Source organism: Ursus arctos, unplaced genomic scaffold (assembly GCF_023065955.2).
Source record: "Ursus arctos isolate Adak ecotype North America unplaced genomic scaffold, UrsArc2.0 scaffold_23, whole genome shotgun sequence".
Taxonomy (NCBI): Eukaryota; Metazoa; Chordata; class Mammalia; order Carnivora; family Ursidae; genus Ursus; species Ursus arctos.
In genome coordinates this window covers 32,224,059-32,243,716 of record NW_026622908.1, presented here as the reverse complement: position 1 = coordinate 32,243,716, position 19,658 = coordinate 32,224,059, and the positions used below count along the sequence as shown (strand labels likewise).

The window sequence follows — 19,658 nt, the reverse complement described above, 5'->3', positions numbered from 1 at the left end:
GCTTATCTGCCACTTGAATTAGCTGCTGCCTTGTTCTCATAGAGAGAGAGAGAGTGTGTGTGTAGCAAGTATTAGACACACAGCAGCTACCCAGCTAACTTTCTTTCCCCATTCTACTTTGTGCCTGAAAGACCCCGAGTAAACTAGAATAAGGATGAGGACAGAACTTCGTGGATTCCACACAAACATTACCCTCATGGAACCAGAATTTGTTCAACATACTGATTTTTTAATTGGCACTGGAGCTTAAATAAAGTTTAAACTTATATAGTATATTGTTACCAACTAAGAATTACCCTTAAGTTCCCAAACCAGTTTGGGATCTGAAAATATGACCTGATTTGAAGGGTGGTCACCATTTGACAGGACAGTTTATTAGGTCAGAGTTAGTTTCAGAAAGTCCAAGGGAGGCTCTGAGTTTATACTTTTGTTGACAGCACTAAGCACAGAAGAGTGTCTTTCTGCCAGTCCTTATCTTTCACAGTGATTGGGGGAGGAGGTAGTAGTGATTAAGGATATAGGGGGAGGAAGTGTAAAACTTTTTAGATTTCAAAAAAGTGGTAGGTGGGTTTCCTACCTTCAGCCTTGTCATAATCCTCTAAGTGTACCGTAAGTGATAATTTTTATAATCAAACCAATTTGAGGGGCGCCTGGGTGGCACAGCGGTTAAGCGTCTGCCTTCGGCTCAGGGCGTGATCCCGGCGTTATGGGATCGAGCCCCACATCAGGCTCCTCCGCTATGAGCCTGCTTCTTCCTCTCCCACTCCCCCTGCTTGTGTTCCCTCTCTCTCTGGCTGTCTCTCTCTCTGTCAAATAAATAAATAAAATCTTGAAAAAAAAAAAAAAACAGTTTGAATACAACAATGACTAAACTTAGTGCTTTTTGTCTCACATCGATTGTAGATTCGAAACAAAATTTAAAAAAGGTTTATTTGTTTATTTATTTATTTATTTATTTGAGAGAGAGAGCGTGGTGGGGGGGAACAAGGGGAAAGGAAGAGGGAATCTCAAGTGGACTCCATGCTAAATGCAGAGCCCTATGTGGCTGATCCCAGGACCTGGAGATAATGACTTGAGCAGAAACCAAGAGTCAGATACTTAATCTTCACTGAGCCACCCAGGTGCCCCAGAAGTATTCGATTTTTGAAGTGAAATTCAAGCCCATAAAGGTTTTAAGTTAAAATTTTAAGTTAGTCTGGTTGGTTATTTTCAAGTAGTATCAATTGCTTACTTCTTTTCTACATCCCTTCTGTCACTTAACTGCTAGAAGCTTTGGGGAGGAAATATCTAGTCCATTTAACTGTCTGAGGTGTCATAACTTCTCCCTAGATTATTACACTTTTCCTTACATAGACTGATGGTGCTTTTTAATGACATAGGTTCTCTTATAATTTGGCAGTAGGCTCTGATTTCCTCTATGCTCATATAAACAGACTTCACATTTTTGCCCTTTAAAACACATTTAGATTATTGGGGTAGAAGTATCAAATCCCATCACTTGTCATTGAACTCCCTGGTTCTGTCAGTCAAGATAGGCAGCCTGATGTTTGCATGTGCCATGTGGGCCTTTTTGCTCAACTATGCTTTTCTTGGCTCTTTCACTCTTCTGACAATACAACTGCTATGAGTTCTGGCATTTTTCTCTTCTAATCCAGTTTTTAAACTGTTTATTCCATTCTGATGTTCTAAATGCAGTGTGTGCTGTTCTTTAGAGGGTTTCCCTTATCTACCGATCAGTTTTAATGATTTTGCTTTTTAATGTTACAGCAGGCTGATTGCCCCTACCCTCTCACATCATTGAGCTTTTGAATTGCTGCCCTTAGAAAGGAAGTAGAGAATATTCAAGGCAAAGAAAACTAACACATACCATCAGGGAAAGAAGAGGAAACCATGAATGTAAATTCATAGTGAGAGGACAGATGGTAAACAGAGAGTGAGGGAAAATGAAAACCTGTTGCAGTGGACCCTTGGTTATAACCTTTCCTTCCATCTCTTTACTTCTAATGCATTCTTGGTGGGAAAAGCCTGGAATGTGTTTCTGATTAAGAGATTTAAAAAACAACTTATGGGCAGTTTTCTGTGAGTAACTGCTAATTCTACTTCTTAATTTTCCCTTAACATCTGCATTTTTTGTATTTGAATAATTGTTTTTATCATCACTTGACTTTTTAATCTTTCTCTAAAATTGTGACTTGTGATTAATTTCTGTGCTTTCTTTTCCCGCAAGCATGTTGAATTTAATTATACTGAGGTGACTCTCGTGACCTGCCTAAAAGAGAAGCGCCCTCCTTCATGTAATTACATTTCCATCTTTTAAGTTTTTAAAGCAGTCTTGTCTTATAAATCATAAAATGGATTTTAAAACCTTACTCTAAAACCAGTGCTTTTCAGCCTTTGGCTTGGAAAAAATTACTGTAAGGAGTGTGCATCCTTTCATACGCTCGCTGAGCAGTGCCTGGCTGCTCAGTAAAGTCTTCCCCATTAAGTACTCTCTTGTTATACATGTGATTCTGATTAAAATGGAAATGGAACTAGATATATTTTTAATGAATAGTAAAAGCGTAATAATAACCAGTGAGATTCCTTAAAATTTGTTGATTCCTTTTTAATGGAACCCTGAACTAAAAAAAACCAGAACCCTAATTTGGTTGTTGACCAACCTCACGAAGTTACTCCTTGGTCCTGATAGCTTCCTATAGGAAGAAGCATGTGATCAGCTCCAGGGTACATAGGAGAAACTAGGACAAACCTAACCAGTAACTTAACCAGTCCCAGCTACAGTTACTGTCCTCTGCCCGCCTGGCAGTCAGCACTTGGTGAACTGTGTGCTGTGTGTGCCCGTTGCAGTCTCCTCTCACTGCAGCCTGGTGGAGCGTCCCCCTAAGTAGGTGGAAGAGAGCTGCTGCAGCTTCTGTCTCTAAAGTAGTAGGTCAGAGGAGCCAGGGTCTCTGACAAAATAGAAAAACGGTTAGCTGCTGTTGTAGTTCTAACTTCTGGATGGTTTTGCCTGTTTATTAGAAGACACAGTTTCTACCTTCCATGGTCAGATGCAGACAGGGGTCAGGCGCTGTTAGGCTACAACACTTAGGCCTATGCAATGACATGTTGCCTTTCGTTATTTTTGTTTTTAAGTAACCCTATACGTTTAGGAGTTCATTTGTTTACCTCTTTACAGGCTGAACATAACTTCCTTTTTTCAAAATACCCTGTGTTGTGAACTGAGCTTGAGTGAAGTGAAATCTTTGAGGTAAGGCAATCCTAATGATAAAAATGGAAAGAAGGCCTGCGCAATTTGGGAGCCTTCAGAGATATAGTTTTAGAGTCACTGCCTAAATATTGAAATGCCACCATTTGTTGTTTGGAGGATGGGAAGCTAAATTGAGAACGGGAGCACCACATCTGCCTTGACTGCTAAGTATATCCATTTCTACTGCTCACCCATAATAGAATTTTTATGTGTGCGTTCATTAATCTAACCAGCATCAGTTTAAAGGAGGACGGAGAACAAAGAGACTTAGTTTACATTCCTCTGTCCTTCCTTACATATTCAAGTGTTTGCTGCTAGTGGACCCCCCTTCTTTCTCATTATTATCACTCTGGTTGTTTTTGTTTGTTTCTCTAGAAAGGTCAAACAACAGAAAAGACATTATTTCCTAGTACTCTTTTATCAAAAGGCAGAATATTATAATTTTTGCTTTTTAAATTTTCTGGTAAAATAAGATTCAGAGTAAGATTTTGCCTATCCCACCTAATGAAGATCACTGAAGCAGGGATTTTTAAAAAGTCCTTTACTCTGATGAGGAACCATTAGGGAGCACACTTTGCTCTCAGTACACCCACACCATTGAGAAGTCGGGGTTGGTCCAGTGCAGGTGGTAGTGTGTGAGCCCTTAAGTTTTTGGTGACTGGTTCTTCAGCCAGCTTGCCTCTGGCCTGCTTCTGATGGTCTGAACCATTTCCTTATGTGACTGTGCTGAGGTTGGTTTGGACCCAGCACTGTGTGCTCATTGCTGTCTTTGGCACATGGAAACTAAGTTTAAACCAAAGCCAACAACCCAGTTTTCCTTTCTAAAAACATTTTCAGACCACATGAGGTGAGCTTTCTTTTTTTTTTTTTTCCCTTAGCTGTTTTCTTTTGTTTTTGGTTTTTTTGCTTCAGGTAGTTTTAGGCTTTGGGGCCCCTCAAAACCTGATTTGCAGAAAGGAGTTTGGAGGATGTGAAACAAGTTTGTGTTTCTTCTGCTCTGTTAGCCACTGCTATCTTCATGGATCTGACACTCTATTTATCTGACAGTGCACTTAGTACTGCTTCGCCAGGGAAAATCACACAAACCCAGCCTGGCGCATCAGCACTTTCATTGTGTGCCGGGCTGAGCCTCCCTTCACATGCTCACATCCCCCTTTTAATCCAGTACTCCCTTTCCCCTCCCCAGTCCTGCCTGTTTCTGTGGCACTTATTGCTGGTTTCCCTGAGCTCCTGTTTCCACTTTGTGTTTTTTGTGGGGCCCAGGAAGCTAAAGCTGTGTGTATTTGTGGATCAGACAAGTGCAGCAAGTTAATATCATTGGCTTCTGAAGGGGAGAGTGAGGTGATGGCTGCGTTTAAGTTGGATTTCCTTCCAGAAATGATGGTGGATCATTGCTCTTTGAATTCCAGTCCTGTGTAAGTATTTTTGTTGTCTAATTTTTATCATAAGCAGAGGAACTGGGCTATTTTCTTTGTTATTTAATGAAACTGGTCCCTTTCCCTAAAAGAGGGAAGAAAAAATTGGGTGAGGAAGCCAAAGTCCACACTATTATTAGTTTCTATTGTAGTCTGATTCTGTCTCCTTAACTGCTGATGTCCTTGGGGCTGTAGCTAACTCTGCAGAAGGGTGTATTTGATATATGAGCAGCAACATCAACTCAAGTATGTTGGCTCCAATCCTTCAAGCTGTAGTGTTTTCCCATATGATAGATTCCAAGGTATTTTTTTTTTTTAACCTTAGCTTTACTGCTTTGCTTTGGGTATGCAATTTCAAATAATCTTGGGAAAGTTATTTATATCAAATTCTTAGACTCAGATCATAGAGGAGACTGGTTACTAGAGTGTATTTAGTAATGTATGCAGAATCCTGTATTGGCATCTAAACTGTAACCTTGGGCTCTGATTTTTTCCTAGTCTAATTGAAAATGCAACACAATACATGATTTCAGGGATGTCAGATTGACCCCCCCCCCAAAAAAAAGCAAAACCGGATCAATCTTGATTGGCAGTTTGCCCAAATTTTCAACATGGGGATGAGAAATCTAATCAGTGTGCAGACTGTTCAGGAAGCGACACTGCTGTTGTACACAGCTAAATTGCTAACCTGGCCCAGAGCTGTAGCTTCAGGGAACCTAAATTCTGCACCTTCGTAGAGAAGAACACATTTCTAACTCCTGATTTCAGTTACTTTAACCAGGCTTCAAAATATCTTGAAACCTCAAGCAGATGAGCTTTAGGTTATTCAAAGCCAGGAATATTAAATGGTAGAATAGTCCCTAGAAAACAGAGATCAGGCCTCCATTGGAAATCAGTTTACCTTGGTATTACGCATAACAGGTGTGGACAATAGCAGATTCTGAACAGTTCTCTGTGGAATAGTTTGGGGGACCTCAAAGTTAGCTGGCTTGCTCCTTTGAAATGGATGCTATGCCTTCTCTGTAGTGTCCAAACTAATGGTAATTTAGATGTGTCTATTTATGCATGTTCTTTACTGCTAAAATTTTATTTTAGCTTTAGATAACAGGTGAAATCACAATGAATGCCATCATAAAGACTTAATACATGATAGCAGTACTCCCGTGTACCAGATATGTCTCCTTAGAAATAGGACTTTGTGGCCCAGATTGTCTTTCATTGTAACAGTTTCTTTTTATGCTTTGCCACTGCCTTTGTTCAGTCCTCAGATACAGCATTTTTCCTCAGCCTGATTTCTCAGCTTTCACGAGGTTAGACTAGTTTAGTGTCCCATGAAATCTGGATCACAGACGCTGCATGAAAGTTACGTGGAATGTAGAAGTGCTGGTTCCTGGACCCATGCCCAGATATTCTTATGCTTAGAATAGGGCCTCAGAATCTCAAGCACACTCAAGTTTGAGAGCTGATGGACTGAATGCAGCTCATTCTGTTAGAGGCAATGGGGGAGGACTCCATCTCATCATTTTTTCCAAAGTGCATTTGCATCTGTTTTAGTCCTCCATCCTACAGAAACTTCGGGAAGTTAATTGGGCACAAGCTTTTGCCCCTGTTGTACAGATGAGAAACCCAATTGAGAGAGGCTGTAACTGACTTGCCTGAGGACAATTGGTGTCAGCCTTGAACCTAAAATCAAGTTTAATGATACCCTTTTTAAATTTTTGCCCCTAGACCAGGCTGCCTCAGGTGTCATTGAGCCAGGTACCCATCAGCTCCTATCATTATTACAAGTCCTCGGGCCCACGCCCCTGGGTACTATATGCCAAAACACCACAGAGTTGAGAAGAAGGAAGTTCTTGAATGCTATGTTCGCCACTTTTTTGTTGGATTCTCAGCCCTTCTTTTAACTCATACTCTATAGCAGGAGACTTGACATCAGTGGTTTTCTCTCTCAAGTGATTTTGTTGGGATGTAATCTAGCAGTGTATCTATTTCAAAATTTCTTTACAACAAAGAGGAGAAGAATGGCTGGTGGAGGTGTGGAAGCGTTGGGGGACCTGAACTGTAGTTCCTATTCTTAGTTTTAACAATGTCCTTGATTCAGCTCTGACCACTCTTCAGCTTCCCTGGTTCCTCTTACTTTGCTTGTACCCTAGGAGATGGGTGTTGTTCAGGAGTTGTAGCTCAGGCCCTTTTCTCTTGGCTTGCCCCTGGCTGAAGGGGGTACTGATGTCCTTCTCGGATTCTCAGATCTCTGTATTTATCCCCCAAATGTCCCCTGAGCTTCCCATGCAATAACAGTCTCCCAGATTGTCCATACTAGAACCCAAGAGTGATCAGTAACTTCTTTCTTTTTCCTCAACTTTTTCCTCATGGGATCTCCAGGTTCTAGTGAGTCCTGCCCCCAAATTTGTCAGCATTACCTGAGACTGGGCGCTAATCTTAGGAGCTAGTTTGTGTGGAAATCTCCATGTTTTCCCATTTTATTTCATCCTCTGTATTATTGCCAGGTGTCTTTTATTTTATTTTTTTTCTTTCTTAACATTTTTATTTATTTGACAGAGCACAAGCAGGGGGAGCAGCAGGCAGAGGGAGAGGGAGAAGCAGGCCCCCCTATGAGCAGAGAGCCCGACATGGGGCTGGATCCCAGGACGCTGGGATCATGACCTGAGCCTAAGGCAGACACTGAACCAACTGAGCCCCCTAGGCACCCCTGCCAGGTGTCTTTTAAAAGACAAATCTGATCACTTCCTTGTTTAAAAATCTTAGAATAAAGTCCAAGTCTGTCAGTATCACATGAAAAGCTCTTCACTAGGTCTCTCCAATCTATCTGTTTATTCGCATTGATTTTCTAATGTTTTCTCTTTTTTCTAATCTTCTAAAATGTTTGTGCACTCTTCCCTTGCTTTCTCAAGTCTTTCTCTACCTTTCTAATGCTGTTTCGCTCTCCTCTCTTTTTTCTGAGTTCTTACCATGTCCTCTTCATTACATGCTATACAGCAGTGTTTCCAGCCCCTCTGTCCATTCAGCTTAAATCCCTGCCCTCCCCCCTCAAAAGACAAAATTATCCTAGCTACTTTCTTTCACAGAACTTTTATATAATTGTGAAAGTATTTGTGGGGCATTATAGTTGTGTCCTTCCAGTTGTTCAGTGCCATTGTCTTCAGGGCAGTATTGCTCAGTCCCCTTTTATAGCCCCCTAAATGTGTGGTATCTTGCACGTAGTGGGAACTTGGGAAATACAGTTGAATGAATGATAAGCCCTGTGAGTTTTTTTTTAATAATTAAAGGTAGTTACTGAAATAAAGTCTCCAGACGTTATCTCCCTTCCTCAGAGAAGGCTGAAAACCTTTGCAAGCAGATTGTTGGCCTGTTCAGTTATTGAAAGGTGATTTAAAAACCTTTATTACTAGCTTTTTCTGGCCTAACACTCCAGCTAACAGGAAGATTTCCCTTTATCCAAATGGAAATTCTTCCATCCAGCATACATGTATTTTGTCTTGTTTGCACTAGAGAACAGCTGGTAAGTAATTCAGGCCAGTGTTTCTGGGTCCTTTCTGTTCTCATGTTCTTCTGTGCCATTTTCCACAGCACAGAGAGGGACCTCATTGGGGTGGGTGGGTGGCTGGAGATCTGGAAGCAGCAAATATTTATGCCCCTTGGGGAATTGGAAGGATTGGTAAGTATCTGAAATTTTTCTGTTTATATAATGAACAAATGGAGGTCAACAGGTAGTGAGAAGGGGTGAGAGAAAAAAAAATGACTAATGAAAGGTTTTGGAAATGAGTTTTAAAAATTTATTGAAGTATAATTGACATACAATATTATATTAGTTTGAGGTTTGCAACACAGTGATTTGACACTTGTATTGTTGTGAAATGGTCGTGACAATAAGCCTAATTACTATCCGTCACCTTGCAGAGTTAATACTTCTTATTTTTCTTTTTAAGATTTTATTCATTTGAGAGAGAGAGCACAAGCAGGGGTAGTGGCAGAGAGAGAGGTAGAAGCAGGCTCAAGCCCAACGTGGGCCTCCATCCCAGGAGACTGGGATCGTGACCTGAGCCCAAGGCAGACACTTAACTTTCTGAGCCACCGAGGCACCCCGAAGGGTTAATAGCTTTATTTACTATATTCCCATGCTGTACATCACATCCCCATGACTGACGTATTTTATAACTGGAAATTTGTACTTATTAATCCCATCTACCCATTTTGTTCCCCCCAGGGAAATAATTTTTAAACAGATATAAAGATGTAGTATTTTCCAGCCTTTTTGGCTACAGGGAACAGATACTCACTTGAGCTAGCATATATTCATATATTAAAGGGTTTTCTTGTAAGGACACACACAGACCGGACTGTAATGTAATCAGGAACTCTACAGCCGGAAGACCTGGAAGCTTCCATCTTTTTTTTTTTTTTTTTTTTAAGATTTTATTTATTTATTCGACAGAGATAGAGACAGCCAGCGAGAGCGGGAACACAAGCAGGGGGAGTGGGAGTGGAAGAAGCAGGCTCATAGTGGAGGAGCCTGATGTGGGGCTCGATCCCATAACGCCGGGATCACGCCCTGAGCCGAAGTCAGATGCTTAACCGCTATGCCACCCAGGCGCCCCTGGAAGCTCCCATCTTTCTGACCCTGGACACATGTTCTGCTCTTTCTGCATGTGCTGCTACTTCTGCTTTTCACCCACCTCATAACTGTGGGCACAGCATAGCTTTGCCTTGCCACTTACAGCCTGTCTTCTCACTCCTCTTGCTCTGTCTGTATGTGTCTCTCTCTCAAATTAAGATACAATTCACACAACATAAAATTTACCCTTTTAAAAGTGCACAGTTCAGTGACTTTTACTATATACACAAAGTTGTGCAGCTTGTCACCACTGTCCAATTCCAGAACACTTTTATCACCCCAAGAAGAAATCCTGTACCTATTAGCGGTCATCCTCCCCACCCCCAGTTCCCATTCCTAGGCACCTGCTAACCTGCTTTCTGTTTTTATAGATTGGTCTGGGTTCTGGAAATTTCACATAAATGAAATCACACAATGTGTAGCCTTTGGCGATTGGCTTCTTTCACTCGGCATCAGGTTTTCAACCTTCATCTATGTGGTAGCATGACCTCTGTGATCTCTTGCCACCACCCTTTTATCTTGTTAATTTATGCTGTCTCTAGTTGCAGCTTTCCCACTTCTGACTTTGCCACTGCGTATTCCTGTTAACAAGTTCCAGATTCTTTAGAGCAATGTTCTGTGCCATAGAACTTTCTATGATGATAAAAATGTTCTCTACCTCTGCTGTCATGTGCAGTAGCCACATGTGTCCAGTGGCTATTGACTTGCTCCGTGTAGTGGTAAGGAACTTGATTGGCCAGGCCTGTCTTTCTGTTTTAGGCACAGGTCTTAGTTTTCCGGCTAGCCAGTAGATCAGTTTGTTGGGTTAAGATCTACCCCCTGGTCTAGTTAGCTGGCGTCAAGGGATGGGAGAAAGGGACAGAATGTCAGTTCTGCCCCCCTGAGCTGGGCCTGGGGCCAGGAAGTTTTGAGAGAGAGAGAGAGAGAGGAGAAAGAACAGAGGGTTCAAGAATTCTGAACAAATGTGTGCTTTGAAAATAAAGCTTTTTGTTTTCTTTCTCCTGACTTTCTTCCAAATTGGTTCTTTGTTTTATTTTCCTGTGGCATGTTCCATGAAGAATCAGGGTAGACAAGGCAGCCTCTGGTCCTGATTTTTCATAATTTCTCATTTTTAATGATTTGCCAGTTGTTGCCAGAAGCAGAAATGTAAAAAGAGGTGGGTTGGTGCCGTGCCTCTCCCTTAATTAACACTTGGTGCTTCCTCATCGCTCTTCTTTCCTCACTGCTGGGAGCCCTGCTTTTCCTCTCTTCCATCCTGCTCTCAGGTCAGTACTTTCACAGAGGATAAGAATTTCCATAGACTTGCCTCTTGGGAATGACAGGGACAGTATAGGTACTTCTCCATGGGGCTGCTTAATTCATGGGTTCTTGAGTAGGCATAATAAATACCAATAATTTATGATCACTGACTCTGAAGAGCCTCTCCATCAATGGGGAGGTAAGGCACACATTTGAGAGTGCTTTTAGTGATACATAGAGTAAACGCCATCCATGGATGACATGGGGTCCTTGCCATATCACACTGAGAGCCTTGTCCCCAGGTGCCTTTTTCGTGCAGTGGTGACTTTTAACTGAAGACAGCATGCATACTGGAACTATGTATGGAAGGTTGAGGATGGAACATTGTTCTCCTCCGACACGGTAACAGTTGATACCCACATTTTCCTTATTCACTAACATATACCACATTTCACACAGTGTCTGGCCTGTATAACTAAGTGCCCAATATTTGTTAGAGGAAAGAATAAGTCAGTGAAAAATCTCCAGTTACCGGACGTCCATGGCATCTTCAACCTGGCCTGATAATTTGCTACACTCCAGAAGTGCTTCTCAGATTGGTGAAGGACAGTGTTCTATGCCTGCTGCCACCCAACTTAGAAACCACAATAAAAACAATTTAGTAGGAAAACAAGGCGTAAGCTTGCATTTTGAGTTTGTATCTTTTTATTATAACTCAATTGAATATATATAAAATTACTTAGCTCACTTGCTGTAAAAGTTTCTAAAGGGTTAAGTTTGAAGATTTCTCCTGGTCCTTAGGCACTTTGAATAGCACTGGTCTAGGGGATTCTTCTGGCTAATGAATTGGTATACATGGGGGAAAGGGTGATTCATGGAGTGGGTGGACATGAAGAAATGGAGAAGGATTTGGAGAGTAAAGAGAGAAGGGGAGGGCATTTGTCTAGAATGCCGAGTCTCCACTGTACTTTTGGATAAACCGTAATTCATATATATTGACTGTGCTTATGCTTTTGCACTAAGCTGTGATGTAGAAAATTTAGAAATGGCACACAAATGCAGAAGGAAGGGACAGACTGAGAGCTGTTGCCTCCAGTGTAATTACGAATTGATAAACCCCCACTATTTTTTAAAAGAGGTAAACATATAGATGGTTTTACCTGTAGGTAAACATATTCTGAGCACCATTTGGGTTCTCTGTTAACCCTCCCTAGAATAGAAATGTGATTAAAGACAGCAGCATTTTAATAAAATGATATTAAAGCTGGTAAATAAACTTGGAGGCAAGTTGTAGGGAGCGACAACCATTGTTTCATTAGTTATGGGGCTTTTTTTTTTTTTAACCAGAGTAGGATGATTTCTGTTAGAACATTGCGATTAAGCTTCTAAAAGTAACTGCAAGTGTGTTTTTACAGCAGCTTTCCGCACGAGGTTTTGAATTAGTAAAGGAAAGCCAATAAAACAATGTGTTTCAAAACACTTGGTCAAAAAAAGGGTATTGATCCTGTGAGAATCAAATAATCACAGAAGATAGTAGCTGCTCTTTTAATTTGTGAGCCCTCTTTGTACACAACATCCATTTTTATCAGGATTAGTTGCTTAAATTAAAGGGGGAATTATTAAGAACAAGAAATTGCGGGGCGCCTGGGTGGCACAGCGGTTAAACGTCTGCCTTCGGCTCAGGGCGTGATCCCGGCGTTGTGGGATCGAGCCCCACATCAGGCTCCTCTGCTATGAGCCTGCTTCTTCCTCTCCCACTCCCCCTGCTTGTGTTCCCTCTCTCGCTGGCTGTCTCTATCTCTGTCAAATAAATAAAATCTTAAAAAAAAAACACACAAGAAATTGCTCCGATACCACATCTCAGCGCTTCTTTGAACCATGTGCTGTATCAGGTGTGGCTGTAAGAATGAATAGCAAATAAAACAGTTTCTGCCTTCAAGGAGCTATGTCTAGTTGGGAGAGGTAGATATAGCCAAATGATGCTGAAAGGTGGTAAATACTATAACGAAGGTGGGAATTTAGTACTGCTTGAGCCCTGATGAGACTGACTAACCTGAAAGAGTATGGGAAACCTTCATAGACATCGTGACAAGAGTTGGTCTATATATGTCATTTGTCTTACACTTTTGATATTTAATGCTAGATTCAGGCAATGTGATGTGTGGTGTTCGGTTATAAGAAATTTAGGAGTTAACGGGGTGCCTGGGTGCCTCGGTCTGTTAAGCATCTGACTCTTGATTTCCGCTCAGGTCATGATCTTGGGGTAGTGGGATAGAGCCCTGAGTCGGGCTCCACGCTCAGTGGAGAGTCTGCTCGAATTTCTCCTATGCTCCTCCCTCTGCCTCTCCCCCTGAGCTTGTGTGCGTGTGTTCGCAAGAAAAATAGCATTTTATTTAGTGTTGATATTAGGACATGGCAAATTTGAATATTATTAAGTGATTTCTGGATTAAGTAGACACTCACAGAAAAGTTAACCATACTAGCTATTTGGAATTTGTTAGTGGTTGAGATGAATACTAAGAGTAAGATCTTGGGCAGTGGTAGGAGAAGGACTTTGATTCATTCTGAGTGGAGACATTTGTAGTCCAGGAAGGAATCTCCCTAGATTCTTGGCAGTGGGAGGGGTAAAAATGAAGATATTAAGTAGGAGCATTACAAGTTTGATGTGATAGGATTGTGACAGTTTAAAAGCAAAGCTTTTTTTGCCTTCTTCCCTCTTCCCACCCTCCCCTCCACCAAAGTGGGGCTCAAACTCACAACCCTGAGATCAAGAGTCATATGCTCTACTAACTGAGCCAGCCAGGAGCCCCAGGTCGACATTGCTTCACTCTTAGCTCAGGCCTTGGAAATCAAGGTCTTCTGTTCTACCATCTACTGAAAGAAAACTTTGTCATTGTATACATTGGGAGTCCTGAATCTTTATCCATAAACAATAGTCCCTTGTGATTTTTATGTACATTTTCAAAAGCTTTGTTAACTGTGCTTGAAAACTTGCATTAGAAACTTTACCTCCTCTTAAGTTCTTCTGAGAATTCTTTTTTTTTTTTTTTTTAAGATTTTATTTATTTATTTGACAGAGATAGAGACAGCCGGTGAGAGAGAGAACACAAGCAGGGGGAGTGGGAGAGGAAGAAGCAGGCTCATAGCGCAAGAGCCTGATGTGGGGCTCGATCCCATAACGCTGGGATCACGCCCTGAGCCGAAGGCAGACGCTTAACCGCTGTGCCACCCAGGTGCCCCATCTTCTGAGAATTCTTATGCTAGACAAGGAATGAATGATGCTTGGTTCCTTGGTTAAAACCCAGGATGTCCTAATCAGAATGTGACTTCAGTTTGGGATCTAATGGAAGTCATGGCTATGGGTGAAGGGGAGGACCAGGAAACTCTGGTATATTGAATGGCAGTAGTAAAGAGAAGTAGACTCTTCCCCCTACTATTTCAGGATGTAGTTGAAATGTTTAAAGGAAAGAAACATCCCACTGGAGAGCACCATGAATACATAATAGAAGCTGTATTTTGTTTCATGCAGCTCAAAGAAAATGAACGGCACCCTGGACCACCCAGATCAACCGGATCTTGATGCTATCAAGATGTTTGTGGGCCAGGTTCCGAGGACCTGGTCTGAGAAGGATTTGAGGGAACTCTTTGAACAGTATGGTGCTGTCTATGAAATCAATGTCCTAAGGGATAGGAGCCAAAACCCTCCTCAGAGCAAAGGTAAGGGCTTTGCGTTTTATAGGTAATTTCTGCCATGTGCTTGCTGTTTCTCATTGCCAGAATGCTCCTCTGGTCACATTCTAAAGGGAGGAAATATGTCCTTTTATAGTAGTTACATCTTCCAGTCCAAACACATTTAATGGCATAAAAATAAAAAGTTAAGGTGACATCATGAGGATAATTTGTAAATTGGATCGTAGGCGGTCCTTTGTGAGAGCTCTAAATTCAAGAGACAGACTCGTGAGTGTGTGTGTGTGTCTCTCTCTCTCTCTTTTTTTTTTTTAAATGTGAGTGTCTCTTGATCTTGGGAATGGAATGACAGAGTTGAAATCAACCAACCACATAAGGTTTTCTGTGGTATTTTGGCTAAACTAAGCTGAAAGAAAAACACTGTCCACACAGCACCGGTGATGTCTGTCAGTGTTACAGAGGCCTTGCAGGATGGCTTAGCAACCAGGAGGGACCTGTTTGTAGGTAACCTGTTTGTTGTAGCCTACAAGATGAATGGAAGAAAGGCTGAGCTACTTCCAGAAACACCTACCAGAGTAGAAGCTTTATGGAAGCAATGCCATTAGCTTTGCCCTGTACGCGCACATACAATATTCTTTTCCAAATAACCTGTTTCAGAATAATTTTCTGTGGAAGCTGTTTTCCAGTGCGGATGTGAGCAAGTAGGATTGTTATGTTTGAAGCCAGCTTAATAACAGAGGATCTAGAAGCAGAGAAATTATTTTCTTTTTGTGGCATAGTTAACCAAAAATATAAAGTAGTATAGTTTCTGAAAATGACTGGTGGTGTAACATGCAGTGATTTAGAATCTTAATTGCAGTGAGTTTGAAAGGAATCAATATTGTATCTCATGGGACTAGGAGCCCATATTTGCAAGACACACTTCTCCCCTCATTTCCCTAATAAAGATACAAAGCACAAAATCTGCAGATCTCTTCAGTCAGGGCCATGTGCTGTTAGAAGCTTAATTATATTTGATGAAAACCGAGGGTCCAAAAAAGATATTAAGAGTTTCTTGCTCTTTAGTCATTTTATAATTTAATAAGAGGTAATTATGTTTGAGGCATATGGTAGAAATTCGCTACAATGTAAGGAGTGATTTATTCTGAGAAAGAATGAGTTCCTGGTAGACTACAAGCTGCAAGAGTGCAGGGCCCCTCTCTTTTGTTTGTTTCCGGAGTGTCTTGCCCAGCACACCAACTGGTTCTCCAGCTAGGGTGGGTTGAATGGCATGGTACCATGACATTTGTAAGGGAAGTCATCTTTCCTAGAGAAGTTTAGAGGAGCAGCTAAAGAATTTTAGTAGAACTCAGAGACTATAACAATAAAGCAAATGCATAGAAAGTAAAGTAAGGTTTTTTTTCTGCTTTTCTCTCTCTCATTGTCTCGCCTCCTTTTCTCTCTCTCTCTCTCTCTCTCTCTCTCTCGGGAGGGGGGTTGCTAATTTTAATAAACCTAGCCTTCTCTTTGAAGTTCCAGTATGTCCATGGAGGCGGGAGTCCTCTAGGAATTATCTGCTTTCAAAGGACTGGTTTGATTTGGTGAACTTTTGTTTATTGCAGGGTGCTGTTTTGTTACGTTTTACACCCGCAAAGCTGCATTAGAAGCGCAGAATGCTCTTCACAACATGAAGGTCCTCCCAGGGGTAAGAAAGCTCCTACTAGTAAGTGGAACTGTGGTGGTTTTGACATATGGAACATACTTACACATGTCAGGCACACCCTGAAGACGATTTGGGGGAAAAGGTGACTGCCACAGGGATTGATAAAGCAGGACAAAAGGGAACATTTCAGAGAAGGTAGGCTGAAAGTGGTTTATTCTTTCTTAGCCAAGAGAATTTTGCCTTCTTGATGCACATTCTGTCTATTTTGATATTTTGGGAAGAAATGATCATGAGGCAGACATAAGGTCAGAGAGTACTCTTAAGGCTCTAGTTTCAGTATTTCCTTTAGAGTCCTCACTTATATTTCTGAATGCTTTCAGTGTGTCCCGTGATAAAATACATGTTTTCCTTTTCAGATGCATCATCCTATACAGATGAAACCTGCCGACAGTGAGAAGAACAATGGTAAGCAAGTGTGTAAAACCCTCCCCTTACAAGGTTTCTTCTAGTTTACTGTTCGTTCTGATGGCATCTGGATTGTATTTGCTTTAAGCAATCGTTTGTTTTTGTGTTGTTTTTAACTGACATCTAAATGACAAAATATTAAATTTGTCTCAGGTGTGCAACATCATGAGTCAGTACTTGTATATATTAGAAATGATCACCCTAGTATCTGTCACCGTACAAAGTTCTAAAATGTTTTTCTTTTCTTTTTTTTTTTTTTTAAAAGATTTTATTTATTTATTTGACAGAGCTAGAGACAGCCAGTGAGAGAGGGAACACAAGCAGGGGGAGCGGGAGAGGAAGAAGCAGGCTCATAGCAGAAGAGCCTGATGTGGGGCTCGATCCCATAATGCCGGGATCACGCCCTGAGCTGAAGGCAGACGCTTAACCGCTGTGCCACCCAGGCGCCCCTAAAAATGTTTTTCTTTTGATGAGAATTTTTAAGATCTACTTTCTAAGCAACTTTTAAATATGCAGTATAGTACTATTAACTGTAGTCACCGTGCTAAATTATTTTATAATGGGAAGTTTGCACCTTTTGATCCTTTTCGTCCTTTTTGTCCACTCCCTTATGCCTGACCTCTGGCAACCACCAGTCCTGTTCTGTACGTCTGTGAATTTGTGTGTGGGGGGTGGTGTTTGTTTCTTTTTCTTTTCTTTTCTCCTCTTTTCTTTTCTTTTCTTTTTTTTTTAAGGTTTTACATACAAGTGAGATCATATAGTATCTTTCTCTATGTGACTTACTTTGCTTAGCATAATGCCCTCAGCGTCCATCTCTGTTGTCACAAATGGCAAGATTCCATTCTTTTTTATGGTTGAATAATATCTGGGGTGTGTGTATGTGTGTACCTCACATCTTCTTTATCCATTCATCTGTCAGTAGACACTTAGGTGGTTTCCATCTCTTGGCTGTTGAAAATAAAGCTGCAGTGAACATGTGTGTGCAGCTTTTTTTTTTTTTTTTTTTTTACGATTTTATTTTTATGTAAATCTCTACGTCCAATGTGGGACTCGAACTCACAACCCCAAGATTGAGAGTTGCATGCTCCACTGACTCAGCCAGCCAGCGCCTTGGGTGTGCAGCTTTTGGAGTTAGTGTTCTCATTTTCTTCAGATAAATACCCAGAAGTGGAATTGCTGGATCATATGGTTAGCTCTCTCTTTAATTTTTTGAGGAACCTCTGTATTATTTTTTACAGTGGCTGCAACCATTTTATATTCCCACCAGTAGTACACAAGGGCTCTCTTCACATTCTCACCAACTCTTGTTATTTCTTGTCTTTTTTATTATAGCCATTCTGACAGGTGTGAGGTGATAACCTCATTGTGGTTTTGATTTCCATTTCCCTGCTAATTAGTGATGTTGAGCATCTTTTCATACGCCTGATAGCCATCTGTATGTCTTTGGAAGAATATGTTCAGATCATCTGCCTATTTTTTAACCAGGTGTTTTGTTTCATTTGCTGTTGAGTTACATGACTTCTTTATATATTTTAGATATTAACCTGCAAATCAGATACACGATTTACAAATATTTTCTCCTATTCAGTAGGTTGCTTTTGCATTTTGTTGGTGGTTTTCTTTGTACAAGCTTTTTAGTTTGAGGTAGCCCACTTGTTTTTTTGCTTTTGATGTCTTTGTTTTTGTAGTCAGATCCAAAAATCATCTGTAAGATCCATATTAAGGAGCTTTACTACCTATGTTTTTAGGAGTTCTGTGGTTTTAGGTCTTTTCGGTTTTATGGTTTCAAGTCTAAGCCATTTTGAGTATGATATAAATAGTAGTCTAGTGCACTAAGTAATCTGTCATCTAAATTTTTTTTTTTCGGGGCACCTGGATGGCTCAGCTCGTTAAGCGTCTGCCTTCTGCTCAGGTCATGATCTCAGGATTCTGGGATCGAGCCCCGCGTCTGACTCCTTGCTCACTGGGGCGTCTGCTTCTCCCTTTCACTGTCCCTCTGTGCTTGCTTGTGCTCTCCCTCTCTCTCTCTCAAATAAATAAAATCTTTTTAAAGATTCTAATATGTTGGGGGGGAGAGAAAGAAACAGCATGAGCGGGGGGAGGGACAGGAGGAGAGGGAGAAGCAGACTGTGCGCTGAGCAGGGAGCCCGATGTGGGGCTTGATCCCAGGACCCTGGGATCATGACCTGAGTTGAAGGCAGACGCTTCACCGACTGAGCCACCCAGGTGCCCCTCAGTAAAATCTTAAAAAAAGAAAAAAATTTTTTTCTTTAAATATGGTAAATAATGAGATAAATGGAGTTGACAGGTAAACAGTGTAAGAATATTTTCGAGTAAACTGGGATGTCTTTGATCAATATAATTTCTTATGGACAGAAATGGGGGTGGGGGGATGGACAAGTTAAGAAGGAGAACTTCGTCCTCAGGAGAATAATCAGAAAAGGAAAGTGACAGTTAAACTCACTGAAAGGTGTGTTTTGTTTCTCTTGTCACATCAGTTACGTGTGAAAACTTGTCCTTTGGTACACTAGTACTGCTAGTAAGAACAAACTTCACTAAGTGCAAGATGCTGAGTGCTTTGCATTTAATACCTACAGCTACCTTTGAGATAAACACGGTTATCCCTGTTAATCAGAGGTGACGGTCATGGGATGGTTAAGTAACTTTCACAAGATCACAAAACTGCTGTATGTCATCTAAATGCTTCCAATTTTAGTTGTAAGGTACAACTGCTTATAAGAGGAGGTGCTAAATGATGAAAAAAATGTTTATCTTAGAATCCAAGTAATATGGTATAGAGGCGTAGAGCCAGGATTCAAACATAGACAGTCTGACTCCAGAGTCTGCGCTGCACTGCCTCTTGTAGTAGTAATGTTCAAGCCTTTTGTGTTTTACTCTCTTAGCAGTGGAAGACAGGAAACTGTTCATTGGTATGATTTCCAAGAAGTGCACTGAAAATGACATCCGAGTCATGTTCTCTTCATTTGGACAGATTGAAGAATGCCGGATATTACGGGGACCTGATGGCCTGAGCCGAGGTGGGTGCATTTTTAGCTTTTAAAGAGACTTAAATTTGGAGTCTCTTTTAGTTGGACCAGTGGAAACCAGTGATCCCTAGCCAACATGGCCTTGTCATGATGGAGAGGTTGGGCTTGGTGTTGAAATCTAGGTCCCATCACGGCTCCTCCTAGCAATTGATTCCATTAGAATTGTCCCAACCCCCTAAGGAGTCTACATTCTGCACTTCAGTTTCATGGGTTAAAATTGTCTATTTTTGTGCTTGGAGAGGTCCTTAATGCCAAAATGGAACACTTTCCTCTCAAGAGGAAC

The 19,658-nt window shown here is 41.2% G+C and overlaps 1 protein-coding gene across 17 annotated transcripts in view; it reads left to right on the top strand.

Moving 5' to 3' along the window:
• CELF1 (CUGBP Elav-like family member 1) overlaps window positions 1-19,658 on the top strand; it is a 69,855-nt gene that overhangs the window by 37,041 nt on the left and 13,156 nt on the right. For 5 of the 17 annotated variants that reach the window (XM_057317387.1, XM_057317380.1, XM_057317383.1 and 2 more), the window contains 6 exons: window positions 3,176-3,247; window positions 4,511-4,662; window positions 14,064-14,251; window positions 15,823-15,905; window positions 16,280-16,328; window positions 19,232-19,366. In XM_057317387.1, the coding sequence (XP_057173370.1) occupies window positions 4,592-4,662; window positions 14,064-14,251; window positions 15,823-15,905; window positions 16,280-16,328; window positions 19,232-19,366 (526 nt within the window). In that variant the 5' untranslated portion in view covers window positions 3,176-3,247; window positions 4,511-4,591. Of the gene's footprint in view, window positions 1-3,175; window positions 3,248-4,510; window positions 4,663-14,063; window positions 14,252-15,822; window positions 15,906-16,279; window positions 16,329-19,231; window positions 19,367-19,658 lie in introns of those variants that run through there. The other 12 variants (XM_057317390.1, XM_048215447.2, XM_057317391.1 and 9 more) reach the window with 3 other exon arrangements.